At 55.8% G+C, this 14,252-nt stretch overlaps 5 protein-coding genes and 1 non-coding gene across 6 annotated transcripts; 2 read left to right on the forward strand and 4 right to left on the reverse strand.

Moving 5' to 3' along the window:
* Positions 1 to 2,940: 2,940 nt before the first annotated feature.
* PHSY_005423 (membrane transporter) lies at positions 2,941 to 5,046 on the reverse strand (the record flags this gene model as incomplete). The annotated part of the gene is made up of 1 exon (XM_012336032.1): positions 2,941 to 5,046. The coding sequence occupies one exon, from the start codon at positions 5,044 to 5,046 to the stop codon at positions 2,941 to 2,943; it is 2,106 nt and encodes a 701-aa protein (XP_012191422.1).
* A 574-nt stretch (positions 5,047 to 5,620) lies between these two features.
* Positions 5,621 to 5,878, reverse strand: PHSY_005424 (hypothetical protein; the record flags this gene model as incomplete). Its single annotated transcript, XM_012336033.1, has 1 exon — positions 5,621 to 5,878. One exon carries the CDS (start codon positions 5,876 to 5,878, stop codon positions 5,621 to 5,623), a length of 258 nt encoding a protein of 85 aa, XP_012191423.1.
* A 242-nt stretch (positions 5,879 to 6,120) lies between these two features.
* PHSY_005425 (hypothetical protein) lies at positions 6,121 to 8,058 on the forward strand (the record flags this gene model as incomplete). The annotated part of the gene is made up of 1 exon (XM_012336034.1): positions 6,121 to 8,058. One exon carries the CDS (start codon positions 6,121 to 6,123, stop codon positions 8,056 to 8,058), a length of 1,938 nt encoding a protein of 645 aa, XP_012191424.1.
* A 157-nt stretch (positions 8,059 to 8,215) lies between these two features.
* On the reverse strand, positions 8,216 to 8,305 carry PHSY_007642. The gene has a single exon. It is a non-coding gene; the product is annotated as a tRNA-Ala (tRNA).
* An 886-nt stretch (positions 8,306 to 9,191) lies between these two features.
* PHSY_005426 (multidrug transporter) lies at positions 9,192 to 10,925 on the forward strand (the record flags this gene model as incomplete). The annotated part of the gene is made up of 1 exon (XM_012336035.1): positions 9,192 to 10,925. One exon carries the CDS (start codon positions 9,192 to 9,194, stop codon positions 10,923 to 10,925), a length of 1,734 nt encoding a protein of 577 aa, XP_012191425.1.
* Positions 10,926 to 11,238: 313 nt separating this feature from the next.
* On the reverse strand, positions 11,239 to 13,542 carry PHSY_005427 (hypothetical protein; the record flags this gene model as incomplete). The annotated part of the gene is made up of 1 exon (XM_012336036.1): positions 11,239 to 13,542. The coding sequence occupies one exon, from the start codon at positions 13,540 to 13,542 to the stop codon at positions 11,239 to 11,241; it is 2,304 nt and encodes a 767-aa protein (XP_012191426.1).
* Positions 13,543 to 14,252: the final 710 nt, after the last annotated feature.

The following is a 14,252-nucleotide window of genomic DNA, read 5'->3' on the forward strand; positions in this document are numbered from 1 at the left end:
GGGGGAAGGGGGAAGGGGGAAGGGGGGAAGGAGGTCCAGCGGCTCAGACGGAACTGCGGACGAGGCAGGCGAGCTGACAACTTTGTTTGGGTGGGACTGGGAGTGTGTGGGTGCGCACGCGCATGGCAGAAAAGTGAGATCTGAGTCCAGTCCCAGCCCGAACGGGGGGGCTGCATGGAGCCCACAAGCGAATGCGGGACCCGTCGTGCGGACGGACAGAGAGCACGATTCAGAGTGGACGTTTGGTCGTGCGTATCGGGAGCATGCACAGACAGCAGCTCGGTTCGAGACAAAGCGGCAGGCGCCAGGAACACACGCCTATTTCCAGCGACGAAAAAGCGACGAGCTTTCAAGGCCAAGAGCAAGCAGAACAATGGACACCGACACGGATACCGACACATGTGCTCAGTGTAGTGTTTGCCCTCTTGTCGCTCGTCGGAGCTGGAGCAGCATGACAAGCGCAGGAACACGCAACACGCACGCACGGTCACTGCCTCTCTGCCAACGCAGTTCAGAACGGCACCTCACCCGCGCAAAAATATTATTGGAATGGCGCGTGTCTCGAGCGAGCTGAGATTCTGACCGTGTCAATCAGGCACCAGAGCGCACTTGAGTTGCAGTCCGGTTCCGATGCTTTGGTTTCAACTGTATCGGAGTGTCCGTGTCACTCTCTGTCGTTGCTGCTCCGAATCTCCCATCTCCTCTCGAGATCGCTCCTCGTGCCAACGCTTTTCGTCTAGCCTTCCAGATCTTTATGAAGTTTGAACCTCTTCAGGACACTCTCGAATTGTATGACTTGTGACTTAATGGTCGAGCGGGGGGAGCCAGCTGGCAAACCACACAAAAAAGGGGGGGCGAGCACGGGACGGAGGGCGGGAGGGCGGAACGCAAGGTCAGCATGAATTCCGCAAAAAGGTTTCGTTGGCAAGCTGAGCTGGAATATTTTTTTCAGTCCGAATCTCTTGACTTGAGATGATTGCATCCAGACTTGGCCTACGCAGGGACACACTCGCGAATTGTGGTACAGCCTGTCTGTAACCAATCTACTATTTTCGAATTTGCTTTTCGGTATTTCGACGGGAGCAGCGGCTGCCGAAATTTGGCGAGGCAAGCAACAGAAAGGCGAGAAAGCGGCACGCTGCAGCAACCCGCCCGCCCGCCAGCCAGCCTCACTGTGCCGAATTGCAAAAAAGGGCGAATCAGCAGTCACACTGCCCAAGAAGAGTACTTGCAACACACTACTTCTGTACCTGAGCTCATGGTCGCTGTCAGGGACGCGCGGATTCAACTCCCACCAGATGCATGAAACGAAAGAGTCGATTGACAGCCTCTCGTCTGTGTGTTTTTGCCATGCTGTAGTCTCATCTTTGGTCTCAGGGTCGAATGTCTCATTTGGTCCGCGGCAAAATCCTCTTTCCGGCTGTTGCACTGCGAGAATCGCCAAAAGCGCCGCGACAACTTACAGACGTTCACTGCTACTGCACTGCCCACTGCAAGTTGGCTGTTTGAGCCGAACAAGGTTTGCATGAAAATCCACCACGCTGTCGTCTGCTCGCAAAAGGGCGCGATTGAGCCCCGAGCAAGGGCTGTCCCGGGCGCGTGCTCTCGAAATCGGCAGACCTTTGCTGGCGCAGTTGGGTTGTGTGGAAGGTCAGATCCGACTCTCGGCAAGTGCTTGCGCCCACTCCCTTCGCTTCTCCTCTGCTTTCAGCCCAGCCTCGTTGCCTTTGGGCACACTTGACCTTTTTAGATCGGCTCCTCTTGCTCGTTCTTGGCCTGATCAGGAACAGTTCACTGACGTTCGTGTCAACCACGCAAAGACGCAGCCAATCCACCGTTCCACCTTGTCATCTCTCGCCGTCAAAGCCGTCAACCGAGTTAGGCATCCCACCCACGTGTTGGAGCAAAGACCAGGCATCGGCATTTACGCCGCTCTGCGGGTCACTCTCATATACATTCTTTCGCGTTGAGCTAGAAGGAACGAGCGAATCGAATCGGATCGACAAGAAAGCGTAGTTGCGCCAGACACTGTCTCTCCTCGAACCATTTGCGAAAAGCGAGCCACCACCTCCCACTTCCGACCTACCTGTACAAACTCGCCGTTCGTTATTGTTGCTCCTGTGTTCGATTGCCGGGCTTCTTCACTCAACCTCGCTCTCACACTGCGACCGTCTTTGCTTTGTCCGACTTCTATGCCAAGCAAGAGAAGAGCGGAGACGGGCTCGAAATGCGACCTTGCGGCGAGAGAAAAGCTTGGCTCTTTTCTGATTGATCTCGATAGGATTGAACTTTTGGGGGAAAATCAGGGTTAGTTTGTTCCGGTCCAACATTATTTCCTTGTTTAAATTGCATGTCGGGTCGACCAACAGCCCTCGCGTGGATCGTCACCAACGTTGTCGGGACCTTGTCGTGCTGTGTTACAGCGACAGTGAACGTGCAAGAGCAGCATGATCAGCTTGGGTCACTTGTGCGAGAGCCAAAATGTCAACCCGGTAGATGGCGCTGCTGTTCGGCAACAAGGCCTATCTACAGCCCCCCTTGGACACTCAAAGTGTCTCACCCGGCGACATGGCGACTCGAAAGCGCTTGCGGTGGCTATCGAACCGGTTCCCACCCTTGGTTCTTCAATCTTGACGGCCTCTCTTACATCGAAGTGATCGGACTCGATCTGGACAACACTTGTACCTGAATGTGCCGAACACGCAACAAAGCGAGCCGTGTGCTTGGACGCTCACACCCGTCGCTGTCAAGGTAAACCATGTGTACCTGATTTCTGCTCGACGCAGACATTCTTATGCAGAACCGATCTTTGCATCCTCACCTCGTTCTGTCGATCCGTATCTGATAATCACACCTCGCAGTCCCCGTTCATCCTTGCGAGAAAAGGAAAGCTTTCGTATTGCAACCACCTGCCATTCTCCCCTCCCCCTCCTCTCCTCCTCAATACACGCGCATCCCCCTCGTGTCGTACGGCAAGAACGCCAACGCCACGGGACACAACAGCGTCACACCTCCCGCCAAATACAGCACGTGTCTCGCCTGCACCTCGGTCTGGTCCCTAAACAACGGATCGGCTGCCAACGGAGCCACGATCCCGGCGATCCTGCCCAAGGTCGAGGCCAACCCGCTCGCCGTGCCCCTAACCTGCGACGGGTAGATCTCCGGAACAAACGCGTACAGGATCGAATTGAACAGGCTCTGGAAAAAGTACTCCAGCAGGTTCAACCCTACACTGCCCGCCTGCGTCGACGTCAAGGTGAACAGGAAAAACGATATCGCCATCAACGCTGAGGAGACTACCATCGCCCACTGCCGTCCTACTTTGGGAGCTTCGATCATCGCAGCACCCAGCGCTACGGCGAAGATTCCCGGGAAGTAGATCAGGATGTAGTTTCGATAGGTCGTGGCGATCGACGTGTCTTGTTTTGCTCCTTTGGCGCGGAGGATCTGCGGTAGGTAGAAGCCTCCGAGTGTGAAGCCCCAGAAGTCGGCGATGAAGGTGATCCAGATGATGATCGTTACGCGAGCCATGGTGCGGTTCTGGAAGAGCGTCTTTGCGTTCAAGAACAACGCCACCATCTCCTTGGCCGACTTCTTGGCACTCTGAAGACGAGAGGTCTTTGTCCCACCCGCGTGCAACCCTTCCCTCTCTTCCTCCTCCTCGGCATTGTACTCTCGACCTTCGTGTTCGGCGATTCGTCTAGCTGCTTCGTGGAAATCCGCTTGTGTGAACAGCGGTTCCACCTTGCTCCTGTTCGTTTCGAGGATCTGACGGATGATCTTGAGCGCCTGTGCATCTTTTCCACGAGCCAGAAGGTACTGGGGCGATTCGCGGAATTTAAAGATGAAGAAACGCGCGACAAAGATGACCCAGGTGATGCAGCCGAGCGTATACAACGTGTATCGCCAACCCATGTTGTTAGCTCGGGTGCACCCATCAGCCGATCCGCAGGCATACTTGGGAATCAGACCGTACGAGATTCCGGAGCACACCATCACACCGAGCGGTTGGAACAGCGACAATGCGGCTACCAAAAACCTCCTGTTGGTCGGCAAGAACTCCAAGGTGATCGTAGCGTCGATCGGAATGTTTCCACCGATCCCGAAGCCGATGAAGGCGGAGAGAACGCAGAGGGTGTCGAAGCTCCGTGCGCCTCCGCTGGCGATGCCAAAGATGGAAGCGATCAGGGTGGTGAGGTAGAAGCTCCATTTCCGGCCGACGACATCGACGGCGAAACCGAAGAAGAACGCTCCGACAGTGAGACCCGTCGAAAAGGCGGTTTGGAGCGGACCGGTCTGGCCGTTGATCTCGTCGGCAAACTCGTAGGCGACTTGGGTGACGATCAACCCGAGCGCTTGTGCCCACAGCAGGTCGATGAAGTAGCCGCATCCGCAGAGGAACCAGATGCAGATCTGGTACCTGCCCATACCCATACGGTCGAGCTCGGCCGAGATCATCATCGACTTGTTCTCGCGCAGCGTCTTTGTAGGGTCGAAGATGTCGTCGAACGTAACATCGCCCGGTCCACGCGAGCCTTCACCGTTGTGACCGTCGCCATTCCTCTGGGATAGGCTGGCAGAAGGACTGCCATCGGCAGCGTTGGACTTGGCAGCCGTCTCGTCGTCTTTGTACTGATCGGTCATCCTGTGCGAATTGGAACGCTGCAATTTGATCGAGTTGGATCTCTTGTTGGCTGGACGCGAATTCGGCCAGCTCTTGCGCACGCTAGAAGAAGCACTGTTGCGTTGGGACAAGAAAGGCCTTGTTGCACCTTGGTCTTGATCGTCGTCCTCGTCCTCGTCGTCGTCGTAAAAGTCGTCGGTGGAGGTGGTGTCCTGTTCCTCGGCGTCGAGGTAGCGCTGTTTGGAGGATGAACGAGCCTTGCCGTTTCTAGGTTGCGAGACGGAGGTGCGAGGCGTCGAGCTGTGTGAGTGGTAGAAAGGTGGATCGGGAGAAGAGCGTAGGGGAGCCGACTGCGAAGAAGCTGCTATTGGAGGCGATGGCGAGGAGGATGGTTTGGAAGAGGTCGTAGCAGAGGGAGGCATCGCTGACTCGCTCTTGGTGTGTGGAAGGGTAGATGATAGCAGAGAAAGGAAAGAGAAAGATAGCCCACACCACGATCTAGGTGGTCGTCGGAATAGGAGCCGCTCTGTTGATCGCCGAGTCGAGGCCAAAAAGGGAGGGTGGAAAGTGGCCGTGAGCGAGACAAGCAAAAGTCGGAGCAAGGTCAAGCGAATGAGCGATTGTTTATGCGATGAGCACAAAGGCGGTGTCAGTTAGAGAGAGGTGATTCTTGGGAGAAACCTCGGCTAAAGTCGTCGAAGCGTCGAGGAGAAAGATGGAGTGGGAGCGAACACGAGGACAAGGAAAGCACAACCAAAGTCAGACAACGCACAAAAGTCGGGATGGGCCTCGCTTGCGGGTTGTACGGTACACCGAGTCGGAAACAGGCGGTCGTGGAGCTACGAGACACCAACGAATGACGCTCGTGTCGCGGCAATGAGGCGGCAGCGGCATTCGAAGTGACAGCTGACGTGCCTCGACAAGTCGGCGCGGATCTCAACATTCTGACATATGCATACTCTCGCGCAATGCTTTCGACCTCGAACCCTTTCCGCCTTACTTGGTCATCAACGATGGTGGCCCACAATCGCTGGTGTTTGCTTCGACTCGACCTCGACCTCGACCTAGGAAGGTTAGGGGAAATGTGCGAGCAACAGGTGTATACAGAAGACAGCGACAAATGGACTGGGAGTGCATGCACATGGCATTGTCAGCGGCGGCGCTGTCGATGGCCAACTGCAGGCGCCTTTGCTCGTTTCGAATCGGCGCAACGTCTGTCTGTCCGACAGCGCGCGTCACTGCTGCAGGGTCCATTTGGCGAACCAGGCACTTCATCAGCGATATTCAACCTCTCACTTGTCGGCTTGGCTAAGGGTGCAGACCCTGTGAACCTAACACTGATGAGGCAAGATTTTACATAATGCTGATACGTGCTGCTTTTCGCTCTCCACATTGGTCGAGGTTGCTTGTGATGCTCTGTGTCACTTTGCTTCTTCTCGCCGCCTTCTTCTTGCTTCCCTTAATCGATAAGACAAGCGTCGTTGCTTCCTCAAAGAATGCAACAGCACACTCTCCTCGTCGTGGGAGGTGCTGGCTTCCTCGGCAGCGCCATCTCCAAAGCTGCCCTCGCCAAAGGCTGGCGCGTCCTCTCCATTTCGCCATCGGGAACTCCCTACCACACACCTGCAGGACATCGCCCGGCGTGGTCGTCGAGTCCCAACATCGAATGGCATGCTGCAGACGCTTTGGATCCTTCTTCGTACTCGCATCTAGCAGATCGCGCCACCGCTGCAGTACACACCGTCGGCATCCTTCTCGAGTCCGACTACAAGTCGAAAACGTCGTCAGCCTCGCCTATTCGCAATGCCATCGCCGGAGTCGCCAAGGGCTGGGGATGGAATCTTGGTGGATCGAACTCAGACACAAATCCGCTGCACGATGCAAAGTACCCAGGTGGACAGGCTTCGTCGCAACGCAGTCCGTCCAAGTTTAGCTACGAGCACATGAATAGGGACAGCGCCATCGCCGTCGCACATACCTTCCTGTCCTCCTTGCGACATCGTTCCATGCAGGCCGTAGAAACATCCAGCTCGTCATCAAATCAGGAGCCCGCACCGTTCATCTACATTTCGGCCGAAGACCTCTTCCGACCGGTCGTCGATGCCAGATACATTCGCACAAAGCGTCAAGCAGAATCGGCCATCGCACGCCTCGCTGCTCACCATCACGCTCCTCGACCTCGCAGCACGTTGCAACAGGAAGCCCACATTATGAGTGATTCCGACGGTGCAGGCTTGGAAGCCGAGCTTCGGGACGAGAGTGCGGCTGACTCGGGGTCTGCTTACACCGGGGAAGAGGCGCAATCGAGTGCGTTGCAAGGGCTTGTGCGGCCGGTGTTTCTACGACCAGGATTGATGTACCATCCGCACACTCGACCAGCCTCGACACTACCCGCCGCAATCCTCGAAGCATCAGCGGCACTCCATCGATCTCCACCGCTGCCTCTTCCCATCCCGACCCCAGCGCAGTTGATCGCCAAATTAGGCAGCGCCACCGCCAACAGTCCATCTCAGTCGATCGCACGGCTTCTCACTACGCCACCCTTGCACATCGACACCGTAGCCAAAGCGGTGTGCGCTGCTATCGAGGATCAGAGCGTGTTCGGAGCAGTGGACGTGTACGGTATTCGTAAGCTGGCTGGATGGAAGGACGAAGCCTCCCTAGGTGCCAGTGTTCATGGCGAGAGTGTGGCAGGTGCAGCACGACCGTGGCCTTCGAATCACCAGCAACCGTTTTCCGCTTCCTCAAGACCTGCTTCGACGCACATTCCGCGTCACACTGCCACCGCTACACCCGCAGGTCAACAGCGAAGCTTCTTCAGCCTTCCCGATCTAGGCAAGCTGGCATCCGGCGCTCTATCTTCCGCAGCATCACCGAAAGCTGGCGGGAAGGGAGGAGAAAGTCGATCGTACCGAGACGCACAGGGTAGGACGGTGTACGAGACGTCCAAGATCCTATCGCACCCTGCGAATACGCTTTTCGAGGTGGTGGCTGACGTCGATGCGTATAAGCACTTTGTACCATACTGTCAAGATTCGCGCGTTCTCGGACCCGCTCCTCCAACATCATCCCAGCAGCAGCAGTCGACAAATTCAGCAGTCCTCGCAGATCTCACCGTCGGATTCGGAAGGTTCTCCGAAACCTACACTTCTCAAGTCACCCTCGTCTCGCCTGCGCAAGGCGGGAAAAGTAGCAGCAGTGTAGTGGCAGAGGCAGTGCAACCCAACCCGGTGTTTTCGTACCTCGAGACGAAATGGACTTTCCATCCGATTGATGGAGGAGCAAAGACGTTGGTCGAATTCGGGTTGGTGTATGCGTTTAGGAATCCCGTGTATGGTGCGGTGGCGGGCAACGTGTTTGAACAGATGAGCGCTCAGATGATCGATGCGTTCGAACAGAGGGCTAACAAGTTGCATCCTGTACGACGGTCGTAGCGGAGACAATACGGGAGCATTTCTTGCCTCAAAGTCATGGTGTGAGCTCTGACATTGTCTGACAGCGTGTACATTGCTCGTGTGTCGCTGATGTGGATGCAGCCAGGAGGCAGAGGACAAGTCGAGCAAAAAGCAGATAAAAAAAGAATGAGGAGAATGGAGACTGCATGAGTCGAACACGCGACCTTTCGCAAGTTAGACACCTCGAGATGCTAAGCGAACGCTCTACCAACTGAGCTAAACCCCCGACCATGCTCTTGATACCCTACATTGTGTATATAATCCATTTTGTGTATTTGTTCCTGTGTATGACATAGGATTGACCCGTCCGGTGTATTCGGCATCCAACGCGGCCCGGACTCGTGGCTCTCTCGCATGTCTTTGCACGCCTGCCCGGGGAGTCAGCACGAGTCATGCTCGGACACGCCGAATCTTCCTCCGCGGTGAGCACAGCCAGAACCAGTCCGTCACGTCTGACCTCTGACTGAGATGTGAGTCAGAGACCAACCCCGAAACGACCCTATCATCCGAACGTGCGTTGTTCGACCTGCCAGGTGATTTGGCGTTCGGCATCGGAGAAATCTTCCGATGACAGCCGTTCTGCAGGTTGCGCAATCCGAGCATGCATGTATGATTGGGTACCTCTGTTGTGGCTTGGGATGGATATTTGCGATCGCATCTGCGTAATAGTGCTCGCAAGCGCCGGCGGCAGAAGTGTGGCGTGCAAGTCCGTGGTGGTGCAAATCCGTGAGCTCCCGCCAATCAATCGTGATGTGGTGTGGTTTGGTTTTGCCTTTTCCTGCAGCCGTTTGTACGACGAGTCCGAAATTACGCCGCCTTTTTCCCTTTCGGCAAAAATGCATGACTGTTGCTCTCTCTCTCTCCCTCCGGTCATTTGGCCGGAATGAGTTAGGATTACCCAGAGACGCCCAGAACGGGCATTCTTTTTTTGGTGTAACACTGCTACTGCCATATAGTGTCCGGCAATACAAGAAGGACTTGGATCTCGGTCCAAATTTTCGGCAAGCACTCTTTCCCTTCGACCATTCACGCATGATTGTACGACGACGCTGATCGGTTTCCTACCATAATACGCACGAAGCGGATCGCTCGACAGACAACCCCATGCGATCATGTTACATGCCATCGACGTCCACCACCCGCACTCTGAATCCATCGCAGAAGGAACAAGCACTCCCAACACCATCATGACTCGAGGAGAAGCTTCGTCCTCCCGAAGCACGCGTACCGATTCGCTCTCTTCCCACCACACCTCTCCCGTCTCACGCAGCACCATCGTCAACGCGGACGCTACTTCAAAACCTCTCCCACCTGCACAGCTCCACTCTGCCACTTCTGAACACGCGGCGCACGACGATGCTTCGAGAGATCTCGAAAAGGTCCCACAGGCGGATCCGGAGATGCTCAGAGAGGAGGCCAAGGACGATGTGATCTGGGTCGACTTCCCACCGGACGATCCCGAGAATCCGTTCAACTTTACCAAGACTCGCAAATGGTGCATCACGCTTCTCGGGGTTCTGTTCACGGCCGAGGTGGCAGCTACGGCGTCGGCGTATGTTCCGGGCATTCCATCCATGGAGCGCGATCTGGGCATCACGAATCACGAGCTCAGTCTGTTGGGTATCGCCATCTATCCCCTCGGATTCGCGCTACCTCCGCTGGTCCTCGCACCGCTATCCGAAGTGTTCGGCAGAAACCCCATGTACCTCGTCTGTCATCTCTGCTACACGGTCCTCTTCATCGGTCTGGGGTTTGCCAACAACACCGCCACCGTCATCATCCTCCGCTTCCTCCAAGGCGCCTTCGGTAGCACCGGTAGCACCATGGTCGGTGGAACCATCTCCGACATCTGGAACAGCAAAGAACGAGGGACTCCCATGGCCTTCTTCGCCACCGCTGCCATCTTCGGTACTGGATTCGGACCCGTCTGGGCCGGATGGGTCGAGCAAAATCCACGATTGCAGTGGAGGTGGATCCAGTACATCCAGGCGATCTACACGGGCTTTATTTTGATCTTGCTGCTGGTGTTTTTGAAGGAGACAAGGGGCAGCATTCTGTTGACGAGAAGAGCGAGCAAGTTGCGCAAGACGACCGGAGATCAGAGGTACAAGGCGAGAGCGGAACTGGAACGCGCGTCGGTCAGCGTGCTGATCAAGAACTCGTTGACACGACCGTTGGTGTTTTTGGTCAAGGAACCCATTGTCACGGCGTTTTCGCTGTGGATCTCGTTCACGTGGGGTTTCATGTACATGCTGCTTAGCTCGATCGGGTTGATCACGGCGCAGCATGACTTCACACCGGGAGAGACTGGGCTGGTCTTCCTGGCGATCTGTGGCGCAGCCCTCATCGGGAACATGATGAACCCACTGCAGGAGTTTCTTTACCGACGCTATTCGCCCACACGTGGGCCGGAAGCCAGACTTTATCTCGCCTGCGTCAGCGCCATCTTTTTTCCGGTCGGCTGCTTTATCTACGCCTGGACGAGCTTCCCTCACACCAACATCGCAGGTCCCATCGTCGGCGTCGTCGTTCTCATGACATCCATCTACCATATATACACGTCGGTTTTTAACTACCTCGCCGATTCGTACCTTTCGTACGCCAGCTCAGCCCTAGCAGCTCAGAGCTTTGCCAGGAACATCTTTGGCTTCATGTTCCCCCTGTTTGTCGAAAAAATGTACTATGGATTGGGCTATCAGTGGGCCAGCACGCTTTCGGCGTTCTTGGGGGCGGTTTTGGGTGTAGTGCCATTCATTTTGTTCTTCTACGGCAAGAAGATCAGGGCAAAGAGTAAGATCAGTCAGGCGCTCCAGAAACAATTCGAAGAGCAGGCGCAAAAGTCGTAGACTAGAAGTTGGGAGTGGTAACAAGTGGGAAAGACGAGGATCCTTTAATCACATTTACACGCAATCTTTATCGCAATGCAAAAGCATCTCAATGCAGCTTCGAAGGGGATAAGAACAATGACAATTGGGCACTTGCAACGTTGAGATCGCCAACGAGCTCGACTTCTTCGTTTGAGGACGCAATGATGACTTTTGAGACAAATGCACACGTCAAACAACACAGACACGTGGGACCGGGAATGAGAAAATGAAGCCCACTTGCTCGTGATGTTATTACCGGGAATGACAATGTGGGCATGGCGGGCATGGACGTTCACTTGCCCTTGGGAGGACCTCTCCTAGCCCCACCGCCACTCTGCCCTGGAGGACCGCTCTTGAAGCGTTTAGCTCCGTTCGCGCCTCCCGCCCCACCAGCTGGCTGCTTCAACTTGACCCTCTCCTTGCTCTTCGCTTTTGCCCCCTCGGCAGCCAGGCTCTTGTCCACCTTGCCGCCAGCCGCCGCAGCTCCACCGAACTTCTTGTTCTTCTTCGCCATTCGACGACCCACCCTATCGGCATCGTCCTTCTTCATCTGCTTGCGCTGCTCCTTGGACAGCGTTGCGTACAGCTCGGCCTTCTTGGCAATGTCTGCCGGGTTGGCGGATCGCGAAGCGGTAGGGCTGCCCGGTACAATCTTGGTCGCGCCGGGAGCTACGCGTTGACGCTTGCCGATGACGTGGGGCGAAGTGCCGTTGGGTGTAGGTGCGCCGCTGGATCGCTCGTAGCGAGGCGCCTTGCGCTGCGGTGTAGTCGGCTCCTGCTCAGCAGCGTCGTTCTGAGCAGCGGATCGGTTCTTTCGGTTGACAGGCGCAGACGTCTTGGTCTGAGTCTTGCAGTACGAAACGCGGATGGGACGTCCTTTGAGCTTGAGTCGACGCTTGAACTCTTTACCACCGGCAGCGATGGCAGCCGAGGCGCCGAGACTTCCCTTGACGCCCTTGATGGATTCGAGGAAGGCCTGCTCGGCGTTGTAGATGGCCATGACTTCGTCGACGCACTGCTGCGAGACGAAACGGACGTAGCCGAACCCTTTGCCCATCTGTGTGGCTGCGTCGCGGATGAGTCGCACGGATCGCACGTATTCGGCGTTGCGTGTCACGGTCTCTGGCGCCTTTCGCTTCTCCGGCAGGATGAAGGGGAACTCGCTCGACAAGGAGTCGAGCAGCTCCTTCGGTGCTGGCTGGCCGTCGAGACCGGTGATAGGGATGGTGACGGCATCGCCTGCCGGTCCGAGCTCCTCGACGAGCAAAGCTTCGAAAAATGCACGAACTTCTTCTTCGTCCATCTCGAAATCGAGACCGCCGACAAACAATGTACTCTTGAGATCGGCGTTGGAGCTGCTAGAGCCGGTGAGGGTGCCATCGAACGTCTTGACCTTTTCGAGACCGGAGGGGAGCACTTCGCTGGGCGACACTGACTTTACCAAGTCGACACGAAGATGACGTCCTTCAAAGTCTTGTCCGTCGGCAAACGAGGCGATCAAAGCGGCAAGAACGGCGCCCGTGAGTCGTGGGTCGATTTGGATGAGTTGCGTCGGTGTTTTGGCGGCGCTCTTGGATTTGGATTTGGGAGGGGCGATGTCGTAGAGGTGGTCGAGGACCGCTTTTGGGTGGGCGATGGTGACGTAGGCAGAGGCGGTCTTTGCCTTTTCGTTGAAGTCCTTGTTGATAAAGGCGATCTTGCGCTTCTGCTGTGCTGTCAAGGGAGCCTGTGCATTCTCTCCGCCTTCGACCGCTGCGACGGCCTCACGGTAGTTTTGGCTGCGCTCCTTGGTCTTGCCCTTCTTGCTTTTCTTCTTCTTGCCGGCGTCGTCGTCGTCAGCACCAGCTTCGTCGAGGGGAACGGTGGGTACGGAGAATGCTACGGAGCGGAAGCGCAAGCCATGCGCTTTTGTGATCATGGGATACGGCGAGAACGATTCGAGGAGGGAGATGAGCTTGCGTTGCAAGGAGCGCGACTGAGCGGCTTCGATGGGAAGGTTGCCGATGAAAAGAGTGCGCTGATCGCGTGTCTCTGATGGCTCGTGCTCTTCCTTGAAGGTCTTTTTGGGATTCTTTGGCGGCTCGGCAGTCTGAGATTTGATGACTGACTCGTGCTGAGGTGGGACAAATGGCTCATCTGCTTCATCGTCTTGGTCGTCTTCGTCGGCAGAGCCTTCGTATTCGCTCTGGCTGTAGAGGAGGGAGCCTTCATCATCGAGGTCTTCGTCAATGCTGGACAGATCTCCGTCGCCTTCTTCCATCTCTACGTCGTCGTCGTCGTCGTCGTCGTCATCATCATCATCGTCATCGTCATCCTCAACAGCGTCTTGAATATCATCCTCTTCGACCTCGGGCTCTTCGGGCACTTGTTGTTGCGCTGCTTTGCGCTTCTTTGGATTGGAAGGTCCGGCAGCAGAGGCAGAATCGGGCGCCGCAGTCGGTGCGGCCGTGGGTTTGGCGGGAGCGGGAGCTGGTGGTGCAGCCTTGAAGAAAGCGTCGAGCTCCGAGTCAAAGTTTGCTGGTGGAGCCACCGCAGCAGGCGCTGCTTCTGTAGACTGTGCCGCAGCTGCGCTGGTCTTCTTTCCCTTCTTGGCCATGTTGATATGGATGACCTTGTAGGAACGGCAAGGAAGAGGTGGTTGAGCAGATGATGGCAAGTGACCTTGGACAGCCAAGGAGTTTGTGCGATTGTGCTGCCTGCAGTTGATGCAATTTTCCACCGCCCGCCTCTGCCAAAGTTCTTAAAATTCTCATCCAGGGTCGTCGAGCCAAAAAAATCATCATTGACCGATTCCCGATCTTCTGTCACCACTCAGTCTTGTCGCACGGCAGTGAGTCCAACACTCTAACACTTTTATAATATCGCTTCGGCAAGCAGAACCGAACGAAAGGAAACAACTTCCAATATCTGCAACCTGCAAACTGCAAGCAGAAAGCAGCCGATGCACTGATACGTTGCCGTGATGCAGCAAGGCCTTGATATGATGTCTTGCGCTGCCTGGCACCATGTCGAGTAAGTGTTCTATGCAGTAGATGGAAAGTAGTCTTGCTGCGACGAAGAGACAGGTCTGTGGGGACGATAGCTGCCGTCGTTGCTTGTTGCAACTGTCTCCCTGGATTGCGACTGTCGACTACGAGACTCAGATCCACCAGTTCGTCAGCAGCTTAGCAGCTCTTTCCTTTTTCTGCTGTCCATGTCGGCACAATGCCATCGTCTTTGCAACCGTGCAAGGCGGGCGCAGGCGGAATTCCACCAACAGACTCGTGCAGGTGTGAACTTTTGGCTGCAATCAAACCATTTCACAAA

The sequence above is a fragment of the Pseudozyma hubeiensis genome (assembly GCF_000403515.1).
Source record: "Pseudozyma hubeiensis SY62 DNA, scaffold: PHS51, whole genome shotgun sequence".
NCBI lineage: Eukaryota > Fungi > Basidiomycota > Ustilaginomycetes > Ustilaginales > Ustilaginaceae > Pseudozyma > Pseudozyma hubeiensis.